This window comes from Acanthochromis polyacanthus, chromosome 19 (genome assembly GCF_021347895.1).
Source record: "Acanthochromis polyacanthus isolate Apoly-LR-REF ecotype Palm Island chromosome 19, KAUST_Apoly_ChrSc, whole genome shotgun sequence".
Lineage (NCBI taxonomy): Eukaryota > Metazoa > Chordata > Actinopteri > Pomacentridae > Acanthochromis > Acanthochromis polyacanthus.
In genome coordinates, this window is record NC_067131.1 from 22,137,876 (window position 1) to 22,164,122 (window position 26,247).

The window sequence follows — 26,247 nt, forward strand, 5'->3', positions numbered from 1 at the left end:
GGCATGGTGGAAAGTCAAAGTGCTGCTACGGACTGCTAAGAATGGTTGTGTGAGATGACAACAGGAATCTAAGCATTATCACCAAGATCATTTTGATGAATCTTAGCCATTCTGATACCAACATCTCAAAGCAGACACTTCAACAATGAACAAGGTTGGTCTCCATGGACACAGACAAAGTAGGATTCTACTTCTTCAAGACATCCCCACAAGAGTTTGTTTAGCCTATGCCAAGATCTGCTGGACAAAGAAGAAAGCTTTTGGTCAACCCTTCTGTAGTTGGACACCATGAAAATGAAGCTGTTTGGACCCAGGGATGCAAATATCTTGGACACATTCATTGCCCAAGAATGTCATCCCCACACTCAAGCATGGTGGTGGGACTGTAGTGCTTTGGGGGTGTTTTGTAGCTAATGGACCTGGCAACCTTGTCAAGGTAAACAGTATCATGAGAAAATAAGTCCACATTAAGATTCTGGGGGATAAACATCAGGCAGTTGGCAGAAAAATTCATCCTTGGTCAGCATTGGACCTTTAAACAATACAATGACCTGAAACACACTGCCAGTGGTCAAGAAATAGTTAATAGAATACAATATGAACATGTTGAAGCAATCAAGCCAGAGTCCAGACCTGAATCCATCCAGAATTCTTGTATCAAGATGAAAACCTGAGTGATGATAAAGAAGCATAACGTCTCAGTGTCATTTGTCGGTTATATATATAATTTCCAGCCAGAAAAAAACAAAACAAAAAAACTGTTAGTCATCTGTGTATTTATTCCCATCAAAATCTGGGATGGGTTTTAAATATTTTGGTCTTAACAGTGTAAATGTTTTGGATGCCAGTTACTCTGTACACCATTCTATCATTGAAGTTTAATTGGCAGATTAAAGATTTTCCATCGGTGTGATTGTAATTGTCGCTACTCAAAATACCTTTGGTCTTATCACTGACGAATTATAAGTTGAAACTGAATGAAGTTTTGTATTTGACTTGCACAGCTATATTAGGAAATCCGAGAGGAAAGTGTTTTTTTTTTTTGTTTTTTTTTAAAAGCCGAAAGTTTAGATTAATTATCCTCTTTGCCAGGAATAAAGTTGTGGACCTGAAGGCTTTTTCATGTTGGACAGCTCGCTGATTTAATGGCTGTCAAGAAACCTGCTGAGCCGAGGAACTATAAAGACATAGAGAGATTTTACAGAGATTTCTACAACTAATTAACTGCTGCAGTTTCCGTTCCCTCAACACTTCCCAAGATTGACACACTGAAAAGACCAGAAGTGTAACATGGAAAAACAAGTACAGGCTAAGTTCTCTGTCTCTGCTGAACTCTCTATGTGACAGCCTGAGAGAGTGAGAAAGTAAGAAGAAAGGAATAGAGAAAGACAGCGAGCAAAATAAATAATACAGGAAGAGCAATGCACCTGTGGTGAAACACTACAGTCAGTTCAGTCAATGGGAGATTTGAGTGTTTGCTCCTTTGGTCTCACTCTATAGGGAACAACAGTCTCTTTATCACCTTCATCAAACCTTACTCTTTCTTTCCTCTGAGGCTTAATGGAGGATAAGGGAGCATTAGTGTTTCTCATCAAAAAGCTAAGCACTGGGGTGGAACACACTGGCAGGGAATTTTGCAGCAGCACTGAGATAAGAGGTGCAGGCTTTTGCCAAAAGGTTGTTTGTTTGAATCTCAGTTCTTCTGTACCAACTCCTAAAAAAGAACTGTGCAATAGTTTGCGATTTTGCTTCAGTTCTAATGGAAATACAGATGGATAACTACAAACAGGAATGGACATCATGCAAATTAGGTGTTTTTGAGCAGCTGCTACATTAGGCTGTGACTTAAAACAAGGCTCAGAAGACTATTTATTTTGAATTTCACTATCAATCAATCAACCAATCAATCAATCAAAATTTATTTATAGAGCACTTTATAACACCCATGGTGACCAAAGTGCTTTCAAGTTAAAAACAAACAGTAAAATAAGAAATAAAAGCAGATTAAAAGAAAGCAACAATAGAACATGTCAGGAAAATAAAATCAGATAAAATCAAATAAGATAAGATAAGATAAAATAAAATAAAATGTCACCACATTACTGTGTATTAAAAGCCAGTCTAGAGTCACTAGTCACTAGATGAATAACAGGTGACTGGTGCTAGCCATGTCTTTATTTACAACACAGGACAAATTTTGAATGTGCTGAAACTGACAATTATTCAGTAAGTGGTGAAATAAATGACTGATATTAAAAAATTCAAGGAGATTAAGAAACATTCAAATTGAGAGACTTAATGTGCCACTATTTCCCCTCTTTTTCTACTAATGTGGAAAGGCCAAACAGGTGAGATAACTGGTGGTTTTGATGCAAATGCTCTTTAAATATAATGCTACAACTCCACTGCTTAGAACTACACAGTACTACTGCATACATGGAAAAAACATCTTGCACCTCTAAGAGATTTTGCTTTTCACTGTAAGAAACTATTTTAAAGTGAAAGCAGATTTGTACACTTTTGGTCTCACAAGGGTCCATTACGTTCTTGTTATACTATAAGCACTAACAAAATGCTTTTGAGTACAAAAAAATACTCTACCCATGCCTCTAGTGTGAGTGTGTGGAGAAAGTAAATTGAATCGCATATTTATTAACTGTACACTGTAGTAGTCATCTCGTAACAAGGCTCCCACTGTTGTTGTGATGTGAGATCCCATTACTTTTCCATTACTTCCCATTGAAAAGTCAAGCGAGTATGTTGCTCCTCTACTTAGACGATCCTTACAGAACAAGTAGTCTTGCCAAGTGAGGCTCACTGTAGAGAAAACAAGTGGAATATGTGACAGAAAATATGTGCAGAAAACCTAGTACTGACCAAACCTTAACATACATTCCCTACTTCATTAAATACAACACTTTTAAAGCACTGAGACAACAAATGTATTTGCTACACTGAGCATTTAAACATGTAAAATGCATGCACAATTACAGTTACATCATTTATCATGACATACTCTTTCAACTATACAAATTGCAGTCATTTTCAAATCAAACTCGTCTTTTCATGCAATTATCCTCGATTAATTTCAAAATTAGTACTGTGACTTTTTAAAGGCATCCGTTTAAACCAATCTGACATCACTCATGTGGAGAGCGCTGTGATTCAAGCTCAAACTAAGCATCAACCTCAGCGAGATTTACGCTTAATCCACTCTCGTGTGCAGACACAACATCATAATCAGCTTGTCAAATGAAAAACACTGATGTTTGTGTACAGATAAAGAGACTGGAAACAGTGCTGAGCTGCTGTCAGCAGTGGGAAGGTCCAGGAGGATATTTATGATGAAATAGGAGAGAGTGACTTACACACAGCTTAAAAGTGCAGCACTGTCTTTTGTGGAGTACTGTGTAAAACTTAGATTATATACCAGTTAACCACAACATTAAAACCACCTACCTAACCATGCTGCCAGAACAGCTCTGATCTGTCGTGGCATGAAATCCACAGCCCTCTGAGGGTGTCCTGTGATATCAGGTACCAAGATGTTAACAGCAGATCCTTTAAGTCCTGTAAATTATGAGGTGGACCCTCCATGGACTGGACATTTTTTTCTTTTCCTCGGGAATCCCATAGATTCTCAGTCAGTCTGAGGGTAGCACCTTGACCTCTTTGTTATGTTCATAAAGCCAGTCCTGAACAATGCTTACAGTGTGGAAGGGAGCTTTATCCTGCTGAAAGAGACCACTGCCATCAGGAATACTGTTGTAATGAAAGGGTGTACACTGCAATGTGGTGTGCAGCAGTGGTAGGTGGTGTGAATCGAAGTCCACATAAATGCCAGGACTCCAGTTTCTAAATGGAATGTACTTACTGCCATCTCATCTCAACGACAACAAAATGTTCTCTAAACTACACGTATGCACCAGGCCGTCCCCAAAATGTTAAGTAAAACGTGATTCATCAGACTTGGCCACCTTCAGCCACTGCTCCATAGTCCAGTTCTGACTCTCATCTGGCCGTTCTAGGAGCTGCAGGCACTCTGACTGGTCTGTGGCTCCACAGCACCATACTCTCCATGCAGTGTGTGTTCTGACAGCCTTCTATGACAGCCAGCTTTAAGGTTTTCAGTGGTGTGTGCTCCAAAAGCTGGGTTCAGACTACACGGGTCAGTCTTTGCTCACCATGTTGCTCATTAAGCGCTGGCTGTCTGTGTCTCTGTCACTAGTCCAGTGGTTGTCCTTCCTTTAACCACTTTTCATAGGCACTAGTTCCTCAAGAACTGACTGTTCACTTGCTGTCTAATTTGTCCAATCCCTTGACAGATGCAATTTTAATGAGACAATCACTGTTACTTCTTTGACCTGTCAGTGATTTTTATTTTGAGACGGACTGGTGTAATTCATAGATCTTTTTCTGTTCGGGCTGAACTATTATAGAATGACCTGTCTGAACCTTTACATTCTCTTAAGTTTTTCTTCTGAAGATTGGCTTTAATTGTAAGGCTTCCTTGAAAACATTATTGAATGACTTATTTATAATGAGGGAGTAGTATTTTTACTCTCCCCTTTTAAACTCTTATATCTCTGCCTTGTCAAGGAATTTATAATTGCTAAGTGCTATAAATACATTTTATTAATATTATTATAATCACATGGCAAAGAAAAGACAGGAACCTGTGCACAAAACTAAAAAAAAGTAACAGTTGTCCCTTGAGAACTCCACAGAATTCCACAGTACAAGGTGACCTGCCAGGTGAACATTCATTGTTGAGAAGAGTTACTGTTGTCTTAGCAAAGTCTTGTCTAGGAGTCTAGGAGAAAATCATGTTCCTCATTCAGTTGTTGTACAGATGTATGCTTAGTGTTGCCAGAACACCAACAGATTCTGCTCAATTTACAATGCATCCCATTCTCCTCTGCATCGTCTTGTGGCTTACTGGCTGTGGATGCACCACTTTTCGATGTGCCTGGAGCAAAGAAAACTTTGCAGTATATTTCATCACTGTCTACATTATTGAATGTTGTCTTTCAATACCTGCTAGTATTAATGTCCCCAGAAAAACGCTGCAGAACTAATCTTCCAGCGTCCTTTTGCCTATGGCTGTATCTCTAATGAGGACTTTTAAAGTGATGTTAGACTGTTTACGACAAGGTTCGAACTTTGAGTCAGGAGTTAGTGCCACAAGTGTGAAAAAATTCTGCAAGCTACAAAAATAACTGAATCTAGTTAAAAAATAGTTGTTTCTAGGGTAAAAATTGTGCTCTTTTAGATAATAACCCCCAAAAGTGTCTATGATACATTTTTATACCAACTATTTAGCCTTTTATGTAAAAAAAAAAAAATGCAAAAAATGTCAGTTTTTTGTGACAATGTTTTCAGAAGTGTACTTTGTTTGCAGCTCTGTGTCACCAATACCAAATGTGCAACATATTTTAAGGTCTCTGTCTACTAAGTATGATCTCTTGTTTAAAATGATACCTAGTTTTAAGGATTTCAGGTACTTTTCACTATTCATCTGGTGCAGTCTTTGAAGCAAGGTCCAGTTACAAAGACGTATGCAATTTTTAAAAACGTAAGTAAGATTTTGTTTTATTTCTTGTAGTCTAGGCTAAGTATGTTATCTACACACATGTATTATATGTCATTTTATTCAGAAGGACCAGAGGATCAAAATGGTGTACAGCAAAACATATTCAGCTTCATAATATAAGAGTACTATGAAGCAATACTAACCCACCCCCCTTGATTTGTTGATGCGTGAAAAAATTATTGAATTTTCCAAAAAGAACTTGCATTTCATAATTTTTCATTATTTATGTTTGAAATTCTAACTTGATAAGCCTAATTAGGCATAGTAAAATGAGTTTGCATTAATTTGTTGATATATGCCCCCAGTAAAAAATACAATTTAAAAAAAAAATTTTTTTGGTTGCCAAATAAGTTTGTAAATTTAAACTTTGAGATTATTCTTCATTTTCACACTTGTTGTTCTACTAAACTTAGTCAATAAGCCAATGTGTGTACTTTCTAAGACTTAACTGTCATTCAGTAGTTTTTCTGGTGCCTTTTCAGATTGAATGAGCTGAGAGCATAATGCCAAAGCAAAAGAAAGCATCAAGAGGGGGTGGACGGCCGAGTGGTGATTACTCTAAGCTGTCATCTGAGGAAAAGAAGGACTATCACAGAAAAAAAGCAGCAGCATCATACACCAGAACTACAGAAAGCACCTCTGGAAGCCATGATGAGCCTTGGCCTGTTGGAAGGCCACCTATCATGGGTTCTGCCATGACTCCAAACACCTTAAAACGGCGAAAACGCTAGCTTACTGGTGATAAAAGACGCATATGGCTCATAGCTCCTAAATGAAAAAAGATTGTGCATTTTTGACTTCAGATTTGAATTCCTGAGAAAATTCTAAGATACACTTGGTTTTCCCTGATTACTGTGAATTTCAAAAAACAGTGATTTTGGCACTCAAATCTGACTCTGATCTTAAACCATGTTGACTTCTTGCTTCCCCCACTTGTCACCTGTTTATTTTGCAGTTCAACCAGTGTAAGACCAATTGCCTGCAAAGAGGAACCAATCAGATGCAGTCTAAAGTCCTGATTTAATGTCAAGCATGTGCAGAAAGGCATAGTTTCGTATCAGCAATAGCTACACTTGTCATTATAAGCTCAGCACAGGGAAAGTCATGAGCAGGAACAGTATGCTGTGTAGTTTTTTACCACTCTGGGGCAATCAACATGTGTGTCAATATGCTCAAGACGCCATGAAAACAGGGGCCTTCTTGCTGTCAGTTCCATTATAATTCACTGGTGGACAGATTCCAAGAAATGTAACAATGCACCAAAAAAAGGCACAGAACAGGACTGCTGGGAGGCAAACTGTAGGTTTTGAATTCTTCCAAAAAAAAAGCAGCTACTGCACATTGAGAAACAGTGAATATAAAGAATATTTTGCTTTTTTAAAAAAAAGAAAATAAAGATTCTAAAAGATAGTTTAATTCTGGATCTAGAAGATACTTTTACTAATCAATCAACAAAGATAACCACCATCCAAAGAAAACTTTTCCATCTCAACGACCCCATCTCTTTCATGCAGCACTCCAAATTAAAGGAATTTATACCCAAGATAAGTTTTCTTATTATCTATTCTCTCTACAACAAGGCCCGCAGCAGCAGGTTAGCATATGCAATTATTTGATTTCACAGCACTGAGGACTCTGCTGTAGTAGCATTTTTTCCCCTAATTTTATGGAAGTTTTGCTTCTTTTTTAGAACTATAAAAAGAAAATGTGCATTTTTGATGTTCTGAGGAAGACGGATGGGTACATGGATACTCTACATAGACATAGAAATTTGAAGCAATCATTCCTTTAAGGCCGAAGTAAAACTCTGACGGGGACATTTGCAAAAAATCCAACATCCAGGTGCATGATGTGGTTAGGAATATGCATTAAGACATCTCTCTGATCACGACTATGGCATCACCTCCTCCTCATTATAAAATATCTGTCAAGGACTTGACTCCAGTTTTTTGCCTAAAGCCTATAAGACAATCTCAAGTATGTATTTTTTAAGAAAGATTAATGAAGTGACATACATTGAAATATGAGCATGCACGTTCATATTTTGCAGGGTACTTGCTACTTAAAATGTATGTGAATTTGAGATCTAATCCCATTTGTCATGTCCTAGAACATTCAATCTGAAACACTAAATAAACAGAATGCCATAAGGCACACTTTGATACCTCCTAATGTTGACTGAATTATTTAGGATGCCATGAATTAAGTATGAGAAAGAACTGGAATAGTTTTGTGTGTGCATGTGTGTATGCGTGAATACATGCATCTTTAAATGGGAATGTGCTTACAAGGAGCTTCTTGCCACTTCAAATACCTGGAGAGCAGCAGGAGGCAAAGAATTGATCTATTAAACATGTTTCATCACTTGTACAGTTCGAGAAAGAGCTTGTATCTACTGAAGACAACAGGCTGAAACATCATCTCCTTATCTGACAGCATTATATTACTGTTCTTTATTCTGCAGTAAAATCCTGGTGTAAGAGTGCATTTGTCTTAGTCACAGATGTCAAAATAATTACTGCAATATTAACTTCACTAGACAGTTCCATTACAACCAAGTCCAAGTGGTTACATTGAGCAAGGCCCATAACTCTTCCTGCTCCAAGGGTACTGTACCATGGCTGATCCTGTGCTCTGATCCCAACTGGGATATGCAACAACATTCACAATGCTGTAAAATATGGGTTACCAGGGGATGAATCCCTTGTCATCTAATCTATGATTGGTTGATTTATAATGAGCAACTGTAGAGCAACACAATAAATGGCAAGGATCTGTGAAACTCATTTCTGATTTTTTACAAATTCCTTCAAAGCACAACTGAGGATGCAGTGTCATTGAATAGGAACTGTTTTTTGGGAGGCAAGGCTGCTGTACCAGTATTTCTAATATAGTGAAACCGCAGAAGGAAAATGTGTTTTTGAGGACAGACAGAAAGTCTGGAAAGAGCACCAGAAATGGCATGTATTACTACTGTTTACCACTGCTTCTTATGAAATGGCTATTATTAAATATCAAATGGCTCACAGTGTGTGATTTCTCAGTGCTGCAGGACAAGAAATGAGAAGAGAAAGCATCTGTAGAAACAGTAACCTGCAAATGCGCTGTTGTGTGGACAAGGCAAATCCATCTCAGTCTAAGAAAACTATTTGAAATAACTGAGCTCTGTTGCATTAGGAAGTCTGCACTGCACATTCATTAAAAAAAAAAAAAAATCAAATTGTTCACAGTCTATATGTTGTTTTAGTTCAATGCCCTTGAACTTTTTCAGAGGACAAACATCTTTTCCTTTTAATTCGAAAACTTTAGTATGTAAGACCGACAGCTTTGTGCAGGTGTCTGTCACATTCTAGATTTGTGTAATTACCTCAGGCTGCACTGTCACTCCATCACATTATGATGAAGAGGTGCAGATTTACCAACTGTGTCACACCGACATGGTTCTCCAACAGCACCAGAGCTGCTGTCATTACGCACTTCCATTGCGTATGGCTGTGGCTATTTATAGTACAGGAGTCATTAATGTTTCACATGCACCTGTCGAACATTACAAACAATGATATTTCAATTATTATCCCAAACAACCTGAAAGATAATCAATGGCTCTGTTTCTAGTCCTGTTATGTAGAGCTTTATGATGTAGGATCGACGAAAAGAATTAAAGTGTCATGGTTTGCCATTATTGATATTCACTCTGCTCTGCTGGGTTTTTTCCATTCACTAACCATGCTGTCATTTCAGACCAGCCACTCCCACCTGCCCTGTCAGTTAATCACTTGATCTGCCACCCTGCACATCTGCATCCATTTCTCTAATTAGGCCTCTCAGCATTTACCGCTGGTTCACCATTCACCTATTGCCAGGTTGTCTTTGTGCTTCCCGGCGTTGCTTTCCAGCGTTCTCTAGCTTGTTTGTATTCTGCCAGAAGCCCTAGGCTCCGTTGCTGTTTGCTCCCTCTGTTTTGTCTGCCTCCTTGTTTTTGCAACCTTGTAAGAAACCCCTTCTTTGATTCAGGGACACTTGTTTTACTTTAATGCCAGTCTCACACTACAGGTGCCTCAGGCTGATTTTCCCTTGTTTGACCTCTCTGGACAATTGGAGGAGAAATCTTGTCTGGGATCTTGGTTTGAGCTGATGTTTGGTCCGGATTGATTGGTAATGTGAAAGCTATACAGTTCCACTTTTAGATCTCCTGAACTGGGTCTGCCTTGATGATATCAAACATGTTGGAGCAAAAATGTGGATGATTATCACACTACTATAATCAAACTTTCACTAAAAGTATGCATAACATTTTAGACCGTGATGCTACCTCCTGCAGCCCAAGCCTGTTCCTTCTATCTTGCTTGTGGGGCCTAAATTTTGAGACCTGACTGAAATGGTCAAAGAAAAATGCGTGACAAAAAAGATGTTTTAAAATGTCCTTTGTTTATCCCTTTTCAAATCCAGTGTAGGTTGCAAATCTGTAAAACCGTTTAACCAAGTAAATGGTGCAGATTCTGTTTAACTGGCTCAGGAAAAAAACAGTGCATAATGAATTTAATGGATTGTTCAGTCTACAGCCTTCCTCAGAAAACAGAAACCACAGTGAAGAAGGGAAACATGCAGATGACTTGTAGAAATGTGTGTTTGTTGTAATGTTTACTTAATGCACTTTTTTTGTAATATATTCCCCCACTATGGGACCAAGATGGAAGTCCTTCTTAAAGTCTATGTAGAATAACTGAATTAATTTCTTTTTTTTTTTAAATCAAGGTCAGCTGTACCCACATGAACTTCAAATTGGACATGAATCCACCAGCTACTTTGCTGCTCTCTTTCTGTAAATGACACAGTGGCTTGGTGGTTGGCACTTTACAGCTAGAAGATCCCCGGTTCGTGTCCCAGCCTTCTCGGGATCTTTCTGCAGGAGTTTGCATGTCCTCCCTGAACATGCGTGGGTTTTCTCCAGGTACTCCAGCTTCCTCCCACAGTCCAAAAAACATGCTGAGCTTAATTGGTAACCCTAAATTGTCTATAAGTGTAAATGCGAGTGTGATTGTGATGTGTAGCATTGTAACAGGGCTACACATAGTGACCAAGGTGTACCATGCCTTCATCCCAAGTCAGCTGGTATAGACTCCAGCCCCCCATGACTCTAATAAGCACTGTATAGATAATGGATGGATGGATGTTCAGTATAAATGTTGTAATGTTTTCTATTGTACATGTTGTTAACAGGCCAGCATGCTTTTGAGTGGCATATGTCAATGCTCCTTTAGAGGCTACTCAAATCATATTACCGGTTTTTCATACAGGAGTTAACAATTCAACATCTCAATCCATAACTAGTGGATAAACATTTTAAATTATCTATAAGCCTGGAGGCACCAATGCGATCCATTTTGGCAGAATAAACTCTTCAATTGAATCATTATGACACATAATCAATAGGCACATTGTTTCATCTCTGCTTTCACTTCAGTTCAAATGATGTTGTCTAGTGTTTGTGTTTCATTGGCAGTGCCGTGAAGGGGTTTCTTAGGCCAGGCTCACATTAGAGGAGTTTTATAATCCTCACAGTTGTTGAAATCTGGTTGCATGACACACATATGGAAAAACTTCACAGATAATGTTCGCTCTAATCTCAGACAAGGACACTCTCGAAGAATTGAAAAAAAATGGCACATCACAGAATACTATTAAGAGTATCGTGCCTGAGAGAGCCATTGGGGAGCAGTGCATGACTGCACATGATTTAATGGGGAAGAAGATGGAAAGAAAATGTAGATTGTGGTGGTAAAAGTATTTTGTAGTAAGTAAAAATAAAAGCAAAAGGCTAAATGACAAGATAAAAAGGATGAGAAAATGGTTGGGAAGATATGTATTGTTAATTCTTCACCAAGAACTATCGTATTATTAATCATCCAGATTTTAACATAATATTAATATTAAAAAAATGAAAACAAATTTTGTGGGCTGAACAGCTGAACTGCTGGTACTTAATTCCTAGACCAGATTTCTACTCTGATTCTTTGGAGGGTTAAAATGGGGTAAATCAGCCCCAAAATTCCTGTAGTGTGAGTTTAGCATTAGTTCTTCTAAAAACAGAACGTATATTCACACTTTTGAACGCACGTCTGTCTCAGAAGTTTTTTTAAAAAAGCAATTTAATTATGGTTATAAGCAGCTATCATCTTGCTTAGGAGATTAGAATAAATTAAAAATGGCAAGATATACCATCCACATTCATATACCACACATCTCAAAAGAACAGATGAGGCTTTTGCTTTGTTTATCTTCTGTGATGGCTAAAAAGACAGCGATTGCTGCTGCACAGAAAGGTCTTTGAAACCGAAAGGGCACTTGGAAAAATACTAGATTTCTGTCAAGATGAAACTGATAGCAAGAGGAAAGAGCTGTGAAATTAATCATACATTTTCAGATAGAAACAAGAGACCAGCCACCAGCTTTCTTGAATAATTTAAAGGCAGAAAAATCACACAAAATAATGAAGATAACAGAAGGATGCAAAAAGAAGAGGATTTACTGTGCGTGAGTTCATGTAAGTATGTAATATTACTATTACTAATAGCTACTAATGTTGCTGTTGACTGTAGATTCAACAAGGCCTCTTTACTTAAATGAACAGAGAAAATAAATAAAATGGTGTGTGTGTGTGTGTGTGTGCGTGTGCGTGTGCGTGCGTGCGTGCATGCGTTGTGAAAGCCTCACAATCTCAGACATGGCCAGTGATCCACTGAGTCAGCTGAGACTGATCTGATGTACAGTGTTTATATAAAGGAGGACAGAACCGCCAGACATAACCTACTTGTCGCAGAAGCATGTGCTGACGTGAACAGACATCTCATCCACCTCTCCTTGTCCAGCCACGTTCAAGTGCGACCACAGATTAAGGTCAATACCAAAGACACAGTCAGAACACTCAACATCCCAGACATAGGCCTTGAACATGAACAACTCCAAAGTAATCAAAACCATAATAGCACTCTGCTGTGAGTGGAAATTAGCATGATAAAATTTTATATCCTCACATTTCTTCCTCTTTTCCAACAGTGAGAGTTCAGCCTTCAGGTTCGAACCTATCACAGCAGCATGAGCCCTGAAGCTATAATCAGTGTCTCCTCTGTGGCTGTTGTTGTACTAAGCAGGAAGACAGGGACTCTGACATTGATGTTGATGAGCAGAGACTGAATTACATTTAGGCTTTTGATTCGTATTAAAACATGAATCAGTATTTACTGCATGAGCACAAAATGCCAGGGGATTTGAGGTCGGATTTGTTGTCAAGTGAGATACAACCTACAATTCGAAGCACAGACTGAAACACCCCGAAACACAGACTGTCCAATAAGTTGGGCAGACCTGTTTGTTATGGATTTCTCCACATTGCAGAGGTGTGCATAGTGTTGCAGTAAAATATACACTTCATATATGCAGAGACTGAACAAGGGTTGTTTTTTCTTTGCAAAACCAAAAATATAAAAGCAAAAGTCTAAGAAGCAGATGTCATATTGTACGTCTCTAAAACCATTAGTATGTCTGCCTAACCAGTACAATACCTAAAATAGTAACTTAACCCTATGTTACTTCTATGTCCAGCACTTTTTAATACTGCATTGTCTTACAGGGGTTACAGTTGCTGTCATTGTTTTTCAATTGTGGAAGTTAGCATAGCTAGATTTGTTGCCTTATTTTTGTAGATTTCTGAGATTGCCTTGCTGTGCTAGCATCTGTTCTGCTTTATTCTTTTGTTTGATTGAGGAAACCCGCAGACACTGTTTTCAGTTCGTCTTTTTTTCTATTACTTCTATTACTAAGCAATAAAAGACTTTCATTAAGTTTTATGTTGCTTCCCTGTACCCCTTGTAGATTTGGAATGTCTTGTATGTGGCTTGGTATGCTGTAGAGGCTTTGAGTTTGAAGAAACCACAAAGTAAACGTATGATGGCAACAGCAGTGTTCTGCAGCACAAGTGAGCCATAGGAATTTTATCCAGGAGACGGAAGCTTGTGCCCCATATGGGACCATTTCACAACAATAACTACTTGTGAAAAGCTTCATCAGGTTAAGGCACCAGAATTATTTGTATAGAACATTTTGGGGGTAAATATGAGCCTTTCACAACATGTTTAAAAGTCTCCCCGCATTTAATAATTGGTTGGTTAGTATTAGTAACATGTGACAACCAAACGTAAATTCAAAATGCAATTGAGAAAGCAGTTTAGTTGCATAAGAATGCATTGTTTGGGAGACAGGGCTGGATCCACAATCCAACCTGTAACTCTCAGGATCCAAAGGATCCTTCCCAATCACCACAGGACACCCCAAGATTCTACATCAATGTCCTTATGGTACAGATTGAAATGTAGCACAGCTGTTTTGACAACATTAGCAGGACCTACAGAATATTCCACAGATGGTTTTAATGTTGCTTCTGATGGAAGTATACAAACAGCAGAATGAAAGTCAAACTTCTTATCCAAGCATGTAGGCTATGCAGTTAAGCAGAATTATGGTGTGATGAAAGAACACCCTGATCTTACAGTTTGTCTTACCAAACATAATTAGGACTAACTACAGTCAGTTAACCCCCAGCTGTTCTACTGCAGTCACTGGAGAACTCGGCATTGGAAAGCAATACGGCCATTCAGCCTCTCTCAGATAAATGATTCACTGTTTTTGAAGTAGAAATTTGCATAATAAACTGACTCTGGCTTTAGGAAATACGGCTCCCTATTTTCAGATATCCTTACATATACAGCAGACTGGACGTGCTGCATTCTGAACTGCATGGTCAAATATGCAGTGACTTATAAAGCAATGTGATCTATGCTTTATGTTTACTGTGTTGGTTGACTGACTTCAGATGCCCTCAGGCTAACCACAGGGACGCAAAAAATTTGTAACTGATTTGTACTCCGTAAAAGCTCGCCTGAACTGCAGTCAGTAAATCCGTGGAATTTAGAGCTGGAAGAAATGTACCATCGCTGTGCACAACTAATGCTGGAATTCATTTCTATGTTTGACAACAATAAAATACTAGCACTGTCGAACAGTAAATGATTTTTCAAGAGTGAAGGAATATTATTTGAGGTGTAGCTTATAAGAACTATGCCGCTATCTGCTCAGAAAAAGACTTTTTCTTCCTTCTCTGTTTTGTCTGAGTGCAGTCTCCTAGTTCTTCAAGTTTTCAAGGGTTTCTTTCTTTCTTCAACTTGTTATCCAGTTGAGCACCTCTGGCTGCCAACTGTGAGAGGTCCCTGAAAAGGAACACCAAAGCAATTCAAGACTTTTCACTTCAGATCTAACAATCAGCAGCTCTACCTGACAACAGTCCTAATATCAATGAAAATTCCCCAAGTTTCGAAAGTATGAAAAGATGCCATTATCATCACTATTAAATCTCAGTGTATATGTAAGGTCACTATAAGAGTAATGGGAATGTAAAGGAAGAGTGAGTCAGACAAAATGACAAAGATGTGAACATGCAGTCACAAAAGATACAAAAAAATAACCCAATCTTTCAGCAATTTTAAATAATTAGCAGTCCCAAGGTTGCCTCCAAACAGTCTGTGTCTACATGAATTAATGGAAAATAATGAAAATTAATTTAGTAGACAGTTCTGCATGTCAGCAGGAAAAGCAGGTGTGCAATTAGCTGCATTTAATTTAGGTGGAAGTTTCAGAGGCGTGTCACTGCAAATGGTGCCTCAATGAAAGTGTCTTCCTGGACATGTGACTGGAACTAATGTTATTAGTTCCACCTATGCTATTCTGCATTGACAAGTCAAAATATCTGCTCTGCTGTGAAAAAGATGGACTACTTTACATAATTAGAATTGGAGACAACAATGGTAAAAAAAATAAAATAAAAAAATATACAAAAAAGAGAAAAAACACATATTTGCTGATGTCTAAAAAAAATCAATTCCCGTCAGCACATTTTTTTTCCTATTGTTAATTAGTCATTGACGGCATTCTCCAGGCAAGGTGCTAACTGACAAAGATTGTATGTGAGGTGTTAAGTTTGTGCTACACTGAGAATATCCCAGAGGAATCATTTCCTTTTATACTATACCATTATTGAGTGAGTGGAAAAACACCAAGTAGTTAACAGGAGAGGTCTTGCCAAATGGAGAAGCAACCTGTAAAGGCAAATTCATGGTTTCTGCATGACCGACGCAGACTCTGAAAGCATACGGCAGATGCACACATGGTTCATTCCATACTACAAGAGCCATGTGTTGGTCTGCTACACATACACCCTCACATTGAACTCAGAAAAACACACAAGGTTTCTGTGAATGTTGCTGAAAGGATGTGACCTTGCACTTTTTATGGAATTTGCAGCTACATATTAAGCTAGAGCATTGCGTCACTGTCAGTATTTCTGAGGTGATTGCACAATAGGCAGATGTAGCACAGGACTTCCGGAGAATTTAGAACTTCCTACTGTGTTTGCGCTCCATCAATGGAAGCCATGCACAAATCCAAGCACGTCCAACTTCTAGCAGCGACTACTTCAATTACCACTCTTGTAATGAGAAGTTATAAACTTGCGGATGGCGGAGAATCTCCTCACATACTCTCCAGTATTTATTTTAGGCACCACATGTTTTGTAATTGGCAAATTTGCAGTGGAAACACTACAAATTTAATGTTGGGCTGCTTGCAGACAACCAAAGGGTGACTCACAGGGACCCTGGCAAAATTTCTAAAACACGTACCCTCATGGATATTTCATGGAGAGCATGACATGGCCTTAAGTCAGCATCCTGGTGAGAGAGTGATGCATGAAAACTGTTTCTTGTATGCTGATAACTGTGGTAAGCCACAACTGTTCCCCTTTTTGTGTTGTGCAACTATTTACACATTGTTAGTCTATGTTGAGGTGAAAAATGTTGGATTATTTGAAATAAACTTCTGTTGAATCTATTAAATGTAGCAACAGTCTGAGTGTTATATCTGCAACATGAGACCAGGCTCCGTCAGTCAAACTGTACAGAAAGTAGGCATTTTTCAATTTCCCATAGTTGCTGAAGGACACTGCAACACCTGAGCTTGGGCTGGTTCGGTCACATTTTGTAGTGTCTGTCCATTTGATTCGTTTTTTTTGGCGGTGGAAAAGCTGTCAGTCAAAATGTGCCAAAGCAACTGAAACAGAGACCCTCCTTTTCAAGTGGTCTCGGTCTGCTTCAGTGTAGAATATGATGGCAGTTGGATTGCGAGCCAAAAGCAAACGGTATTTTATAAGACTTAAAAAACTTGTTTGTGTTATTGTATGAACTAAGCAGCGCAGAGAATGATCTGCAATAAATGAGAAAAGGTGTTCTGAGCTGGTGCCCTCCTCCATGGACCTTTGCATCTCCTCATTAAAAGTCAGTGGAACACAGCAGCAACTCCTTTGGGTCTAATTAGATGAAAGATGCCTTGTTTTCTTCCTCTTTATACGTAGTTGTCATTGTTTGTGAGCTACAGTCTCAAAAATTAATGCTCATTATCAGATTTCTCTGTGAGCTCTTTGTGACATCAGAGAAGAAAACAAGAAAAGCACTCAGATAGCGCAGTACTCCACCAAGGCTGCTCAGTTGACATATCATTTCTGACTGATGAAATCTTCAACAAAACTGACCTTGTGCTGAGCACAGGCATATGTTGTGCATGTGCATGTTATGTATTTATACCAAATTGTGTGTAAATTATCCTTATAAAGGTCTGTTGATCAGTTCATCAATTCTGGCAAGCCTTTGTTTTGCTAGTGTTAAAACAACCGTTCCCTCCAGGCTTTTATTTTGAAGGCATATTTTGAAAGCTACAGGCTTTTATTTTGTAACATTCCACCGGCACAGGAACTATTTCTGGAAGAAGAGGTTTCTTGACATGACGCAGACATTGCCAAAATGTCCGAAAATTAATTTAAAGATGAAAGAAAACGGTTCCACACTGTTGTTGTCTAGCAAAGGATGTGTATAAACTTAGAAGCAGCTAGCTGGAATGGAGACAAGCTCTAACGGTATTTCCTGAAAAAAGGAGTGAAGAACAGAAAGGTGAATTTATGTTCACAATAAGACTGACGGCTGAACTCAGCGTGTCTGGCTGGGGTTTGCTACGTGACCTAAATATGTAGCGGGACTCAGAAACACCCTAGTTTAATCATTTGTTCCTTGTATGATTTCCAACTGATAAATGACAGTGAATTTGTAGTAGGATCGCAATAACATAATCATCAGCGGGTAAAGGACAGTGTTCACGTAATGGTTACAGCGACACTGTGTCAGCAGCTATATCTCCCAATGGTAAAACCCGAACAAAGCCGTGGATCCAGATTATAAACCACATCAGTGTCAAAATCTAATCATTTGGTCCTGGTAACATTTCTGATCTTCCCTGAAAATTTCATCCAAATCCACTTGTTTGTTTTTGAGTAATGTTTCACACAGACAGACAGACGGATTGACAGACAAACGTACGCTGATTGTCACATAACTCTGCCGTTTCTTGGCGGAGTAATAAACACGTCTGCAACAGGCAGCGTGACATGCTGTCAGTCACTATCAACTCATTACTCCGCCAAGGAACAGCAGAGTTACGTGACGATCGGCGTACGTTTGTCTGTCTGTATATCAGCAACATCACTCAAAAACGGACTAAGGGATTTGGATGAAATTTTCAGGGAAGGTCAGAAATGACACAAGGACCAAGTGATTAGATTTTGACAGTGATGCGGCTTGTAGTCTGGATCCACGGATTTATTAAAGATTCTTGTATCATTGCAACATAGCGTCATGGCATCACTGTAACTATGACAACAAGTGAACACTACGTCAGCTGGCTGCTGATGATCACATGATTGCGATCCTATTGAATTAAATTTCCGAGTCCCATCAATTCCCACCGCCCGCCACATTTTTAGGTCATGCGATTTGGTATCTGTACATTTGCATAACACAGCCTGTGCTCAGTGTAAAGTCATTTTGTTTGTGGGTACATCTATATTAAATGGCCAGATTCTATAGTGTTGTGTTTCTGACAAATGTTTTCAAGATTTCTGGAAGTTGGAAATTAACAATGACTCCACTTGTTGCTGTAAATAGTTTGGTTTGTAATCAAGAGTCTGTTAAATGAAGAGCCACTGCTATACTTAAACTCCATATAAACACAGATAGACAGCCAGCTTAAGAACAAATTAAACATATGAATTAAAACATCATTATATCCAAAATGGTACCAACCAACAGCTTCGTAACAAATTTTTGACTAACTTCCTTCTCACAGCTTGCTAACCAGGCTTCTTTTCCACTTCATCTAATTTGTTTTCCTGCATTCATTTGTTCGATAATTTTCCACCTTGCTGTACTCATGTAAATGGGTATCCATTCTGTTTCTAATAGCGAATTATGATATAATCTCTCACTGATTTGTTGGAAGATGAGATGTGTTCATTATCTCCATATTTCAACTGCAGCACAGCACAAAATTAGACCTTTTTCTTGTCTCGTAAACCAGAAAATGTATTTTACGTCATCACAATTTTGAACCTGTCTAGACAAGTGTGACAATGTTAATATGTAGAATGGTACATTATGTCGATGGTTTATTGGAGAGACTGTGAGAGATTGCTTGTAGAGAGGTAAGAATTCTGAATGAAGAATAGCTTCCCAAGAGCAACCCCGATTAAAACACCATTCATACTTAGCTGAACATTCTATGAGATGTACAGGACCGATAAGACAGACGAAAAAAAGTGGAAAATTCAGGACAGTGAAAAGCCAGGAGAGAAGTAGCCATCAGAGAAGCTCCAGGTGAGCATTCACAATGCCAGTGCAGCTGCAAAAGCTTGTAAGGTCCTGTGATGACATGTGATGTGCTTTGTTTTTCTGGAATCCAGCACAAAACTGCTGATGTGGGTATATGAAGGGAGGCTTGCCTGAGAAAGGTCCAGCTCTACCTATCCTGATGGTCATCTCGTCTGACTCCAGCTGTTGAAACGAAGGCTCCTCCTCTTTTTCTTTGGCCAGTTTGGAGTCAAGGGGCAAAGCCAAGGTAGTGTGGGGGTCAGTCCCTACGCCCTAATGAAAACACAGAAAGACACAGAGGCTGGTTAAAATCAGTGTTACACACAGCAGACTGACACCAAGCCCTGTATAATTAAAACATTCACACAGTTACTCCATTTTCAAGATAGTTTTGATTGTGACATTTCTGGAAGTGCATCTGATGGATTTAAGTATGTGATAGATGATTTAGGTTGTAGTTTTGCACAAGTGTATCACTTAAAAAAAGAAGCATTATACAAGTGTATTGCATAGCCTGTGGTTTAGAGTTCAGTCGCCCGTATCCAACAGATCACCATTTAACAACTGTTTCTGCTGACTTAAATGCGGTATGAACAAAAAGAACACCAATGAAACAGTGGATAATCTTACAAAACGTTTTCCGAAGGCCTTCATTACTTTTAATACCCTACAAAGGAAAAACACAGTGGTACCAAATTTGCACAGTCGGACATCTTGCAAGCTCAGTTTTTGCTATGAGATGTAAGTTTGGGAAACATTTAGCTAACAATTCAGACCCAGTACACATGCCTCACTCATACAAGCTCTATAGTCCTATGTAAATTCTTCATGTCTAATTTAAAACAGATTACTAGAGAAGCATGCACCTTTTCAATACAGTGTCAGTGCCACTTTATAGACAAATGAATCCTTTTAATGACTTATTGGGAAAGTTATCAAGACCCAGACGTATCTGGACAATGATGCACAATTCCTTTGCGAAGAAAAAGCCTTTCACAGCATCTAGCCAAGTCAGTAATACTCTCGAGGAGGTGGGCGTCACATTGTCAGAGTGCGCATCAGGAGGGGCTATCACGGATGTAAACAGAGGGTTGACTTTGAGAGGAAAACAACTGGGAATAAGAACAGAAAAAAGAAGATTGGAATTTGACAGAAAACATTTCTAAAAAACCATCCCAGTTGTGGAGCAAGATTCTTTTCACAGATGAACCCGAGATGAGCCACAATATACCAGAATGATTGAAAGAAGTGAGTGTAGAGAGCAAAAGGATGGGCTTAATATTCAAAGAACATCATCTGTCAAACATGGTGGGGGGTGGTGTTATGATATGGGCACATATGGCTGCCGATGAACCTGGGTCACTGCTGTTGAGGTGACTGATGTCAGAATGAGCAGGATGGGTTGTGAAGTGTACAAAGCTTTAGTTTCTGCTCAGACTCAGTCATGTGCTGCAAAACTATTTTATACATCTATTCCAGGTTAGTTCATTGTAGGAACCCAGCCTAGGCTGGGTTCCTACAAATTCCTTTGGAATTTCAGATGACAAACTCAGATAAGGACAGAACTCGCTCCTCTCCAGCACTGACCAACCGCCATTTCTGGAGGAAAGTTGGGACATATGGTTCTTTGTGTGCTTTCATTCACAGGAAAAAGGCATAGAGACCTTCTGCTGAGAAGGATGGATCTCCCTGCTGAACCTTTCTGAAATACAATAACTATCACTTTATGCTTAAATACTTTATTGGAAAAACACCTTATTCATGCTCTAACAAAACCTCCCCCCACTCTCTCAGGAGACATCTCTGCCTTCCACCAGATCAGATAACAGTCGTAAATTTTATGGCTCTGCTGAAGGCTGGAGCACAGAGACACACTTTCTTTAAGGAACAAGAACATCTTCAAAATTCATATTTCTGAGATTTATTTTGTTCTTCCAGGGTTACCAAAGTTATTGAAAGTACTCTGTATGTAACATATCCAAAATTGACAATTCTACCCCTTACAGAAGTCCAGATATTTGATGTTTAATTCAATTTCTTCCACAGTCCCACAGTATTCCATTATTAACCTCTGAATTTATCTCCTATTCAGGTTGAAAGGTGAAAATTGTGTTTATTCATTACCATATGTATGACATGTCATCATATCTTCACTGTGACATATATTTTTAATGTCTAGAGCACTTAAATATATAGTTATGAATTAAATAATTCACATAATATTCACATATGTGTTAACCTGTACGTTGCTTAACTGGATTATGGTGAAGGAATAGACAGATCACGTTTATTCGTTACTATCACAATATTTTAATCTATTCCTGATCATCTCCCCTCTCTGCCTCTCTTGAGAACAAAGAAGGGGTCATATTACTAGGCAAAATTCACGCTGAAGTATCATCTCGGCCCTGAGGTCCTCCCATGGCCCCCTGGCCTGATATAAGCCAGACAACAGCCGGCCTCCTCTCTCTTCCTGCCTTTACTCTTTGGGGAACCCATGCCGGAGTCTCCCACTACTTCTTACCTAGAGACGTGCCCTCCTTTCTATCTCCTAAAGTTTTCTTTGTACCAGAGTGGTAACTCTGTTAGCTATTTATCCTTAATTTTTGTAACATTAAATTAGACATTTTGTTCACTTTCAGGCCGAATTTATTCTTTTCAAAGAACTGATTCAGAACCAATTTCCTTATTTTTCCTAATTTTTACGGCTTTTCATCAAACATCCGTTCCTTTTACTTGGCTAAAGCCTGAGAGCCATCATTTTTAATCAAGTGGCGTTAACCCGGACACCGGTTCCCTCAGCTTACAACACCAGAAATCTGCTGGCCCAGATTTCTTTGCACCGAACCGAGAGCTCACACAGCAGGACATCAATGCGTTGCCATAACGACGATATGACACTCCGGAAGCAGCAAAGTCCAGAGGCATTGTAAAGACGTCACTGGCCCGCCAGTCCCAGCCAGGATGTGAGATTCTGACAGACAGTTCTGTTACAGTAAGACCAGCTGAGCTTCCTCTGATTTTCTGGGTTGATTACTAATCACTTGATTACTTGATTCCGTGGCCCCGTTTATTCTTTTACTAATCGGTTTAGTCCAAATTACTGCTTATCCAGTCCGGTCGTCAGCTATATGGCTTCACTTTACCATAATCCTGTCTTAATATGCTAATTTGAACTCACACACATAGGATCTCACCACACCCACACACACACTCCCAATCTCTCATACATACACACACGTCACATTTCTCACTGTACATAGTTCACTTGTATTGTTTAACAGAATAATAATAATAATAATAATAATAATAAACTTTATTCCAGACTCAGGTTCATACACAACATTGTCATTTTACATCCATTCATTGTAATTCCAAGGGGAAACCAATACATTATATTTTCTTAGTAGGCATAAACAAATGTGGTATGAACAACCAGAAATAGATTTATGTTGTGATAGTATCAAGAGGAATAATAGGTACACAAAATAAACATGATGCCCAACATCGGTCACCAAAATTAAATTTACTCATTGTTGACATCATTGAGTCTCTCTTGCTCCGAAGAAATCCAAAGTTTAACTACATAATGGAACCTGTATCGATACCACCAGATACTAGAAAACTGTGACAAACCATTTCTGGTCTAATTTCACCACTTTTAATATCATTTGAATACAGGCAAAGCTCACTGAAATATGCCATTATGAAAAGCTTGAAATGGAATGTGTGAATAGGTTTTTCCAAAGTTGTTGTTCGCATCTCATAACTTCCTTAACTATTACGATGCTAGAATAGTCAATAAATGTTTTCATTTTAGACCAATTCATAGTTTTGTGAGTTTCATTGTGTGAGAACATGAGGTCAATTCACCTGAGAATTCTAGCCTTTAAGATATGAGACTGATCTATTGTATTTCGACAGGGATTTCTCTGAGATCCTGCCTAAATTAATTAATTTAGCAGTTTCATTGTGAACTGATACTGACAATTAAAAGTCAGCTTCAAGTTATATAGTCAAGTGTGTGAATGTAGTCCTTGCTTTCATGAAAGTGGTGACACCTCACTAGAAAACCTTTATATAACACATAAATGTATGTCTACAGATATCAAATGTCAAGGAAATCCTGCAAAAGTGGCTATGTGTTGAAAATTTGCCTTTCTAATAATGCTATCATCCGAGGAACCTACACTCTTCAACAAAATACACCAATGTTTTACCAGATGAAACAACTCGTTTCTGTTCCGTGCTGTTTTTCGCTGCTCCAGCAGGAAAGTGGTTTGTCTGCTCCATGAAATATATTGAACTTCAGTAAATCTCCAGTAAATCCTCCTGTCTCAATGGCTTTCTGAGATGGTGAGCTGCCTCGCCACACGTATCCTACCAGCTTGTTAGGTCCACTGTGTTCACTCACCTTAATTCCTTTATTATGCAATCGTATATTGCAATTTTCTTCTTTTTTCTGATTTGAGTGCAAGAAATCATTGGTTTAATGAATTGCAAACTCATGAGTAAGTGAAAAATATTTTTAATATACTTTATTCCGACTATGGAGGGCAGTTAAAAGTGCTATGCCCATGTTTCATGTTTTTCCTCAAAGCTAACATCAGAACCAATCTTAGACAAGTGCTTTACAACCGAATAACTTCCACATTTAAACAGTTGAGTTTTTTCTGTCAGAAAAAGTACAGCTGACCGCAATTCACTGAAACATCTCTGCCTTTACTGTCACTTCAAATATGCTCAGTTCCTTTCTGCCACAAAAGTAATGCCCAACACATTAATCAGCTGTCAGATTTGCCAATCTGCAATACAGACAGGGAGATTTGCATAAGGTCTGAAATTATTTGATGAATAAAAAATTTAACAATATAGGGTCTTAACTTTAATATTTAAACAAGTTTGGTACATTTGTGACTTTAATCTTATTCATCTACTTAAAAGCACTTTGGCTCAACGTCTGTTGTTTGAAAAGTACTGTACAAATACCGGTGACATGACTTGACTTGATCTCTGTGACAAAGATGGGTGGTTGCCAAGGGAGACAACATTAGCGAACAAACTTAGTGTGGAGTAAATCATCAGTGTTTATGAACACATCCGATGTCTGAGCAGGTGATGACTCTGAAATAGGAAGGAACTAATTAAGGACAACATCCTTCTGAGAGAAGACTAAGTGGAGAAGACAGGTTGTTGATATGCCAGTGAGTAAACTCTGCATAAATTATAAAAAGTCTAACTTACTTGTTTTTTGTGCAATAACTTCACTTGTTTCTTGGGGGTGGGGGGTGGGGGGGATATGTACAAACTGAGCATTTTTCTGATTTCCTTGTCGAAGAAATGGGGATAAAATACAACACAATGCCATTAAATTTCACATATTTCAAAACCAAGATCAAATTTTAACAGAGAATCCATTAGGAATAGACAATCATATTAGATTTAATGCCACAACATATCTGCTGCAAACAACGACACACCTCACTGAAGAATGACTCAGTGATGTGGGCTTAATTGAGTGGTTTGGAAAAACATAAAATGTCCGTATTGATGAAGGAGCCTACATATTCATTAACAGACCATTAGATGAGTAATGCCTAAAAGTGAGGGCTACAGAAACATTCATATCCATATTTCCTCCTCTTCATCTCTACAACAACCCAATTTCTTTCTCCTGACTCCATCCTGCAGAGGTTGTCTCACCGCTGGTTTAAAACCAGGTACAGGAGGCTCGTTGGAGAACTTCAGTGTGCCTCAGGGTGCACAGAGTATACTCCCATGTTCTAACTTCAGCAGACACCAATTAAGATCATGTGTCATTCTACATGTTCAGCATTTTTACATTTACATTAGCCAAATAATGTTAAAGGGATTTAAACAGAATTCAAAGTGGGAGAAATAATCATTGTCTGGTGATGTCGATCCGCTTACTCTTAGTATTTCTTGTGTTTTCTCCTTTTCTTGTGGTTTTCTTTGTGTGTACAGGTGCGCAACTAATTATTCATGCCTAATTTTGATTTATTGTGAATTTTTATCTGCACAGTAGATAGAAAATGACAAAAGATGGTACTTTTTACTCAAAATGTCATGTCCAAAACAATTCATATCTCTTGAAACTGTCATCATTTGAAAAAACAAAAAACAAAACAAAAACAACAAAAAACAGCTTCTGCATCATTTCAAAAGATCCTGGTAATTTCTAAAATGTCCCACAGTATTCTGATACATAATAAATTGACAACAGGTGATGCTGCAGTTCTCTAGTCACTTAAATGTCAACTGGAAGTCATGAATAAAGCCAGAGAGCTCAGTGAGCATGCGATTAGGCTCCATCACTGAGAAAGAGATGTACATTGTGGCTGCTCACAAGGCAGAGAAAGGATTTCATATCCAAGTATTCCCAAATGCCGGTGCCATGGTGCAAAACAGAAACATAGTACAAGGAGCTTCACATCGATTATTTACACAGTAAATAATCTCAAAGGTCATGGTGGGAAGCCAAAAGTGACCCCCATATTGGCAAAAAATGGTACTTTGAGAGGCCAAGAAGAATCCAAAGAACACAACTATCCTGATGAATCTAAGCAGTTATGGTACCAACATCCCAATCACACAATCCAGCAGACACTGAATAAGGTTGGTCTGATCACGCCGCTTCTCCAAGACAGGCACAAGAAAGCTCACATGGGCAAAGAAAACAAACTATTTGACCATCTGTTCTGATGAAATGAAATTAGAGTTGTTCCAACACAAGTAAAGTGTCTTTTATTTGGAGAAAGAAAGGCTTTCAAACCCAAGAACACCAGTCAAGCATGGTGTTGGACATGTAATTCTTTGAGGGTGTCTCTCTTGCCA

At 38.6% G+C, this 26,247-nt stretch overlaps 1 protein-coding gene across 4 annotated transcripts in view; it reads right to left on the bottom strand.

The window, feature by feature from the left end:
• Positions 1-26,247, bottom strand: part of LOC110964578 (zinc transporter ZIP11) — a 298,477-nt gene that overhangs the window by 108,072 nt on the left and 164,158 nt on the right. For 3 of the 4 annotated variants that reach the window (XM_051939239.1, XM_051939238.1, XM_051939237.1), the window contains exon 5: positions 19,524-19,665. In XM_051939239.1, coding sequence (XP_051795199.1) covers positions 19,524-19,665 — 142 coding nt within the window. The remainder of the gene's footprint in view (positions 1-19,523; positions 19,666-26,247) is intronic. The other variant, XM_051939240.1, reaches the window with a different exon arrangement.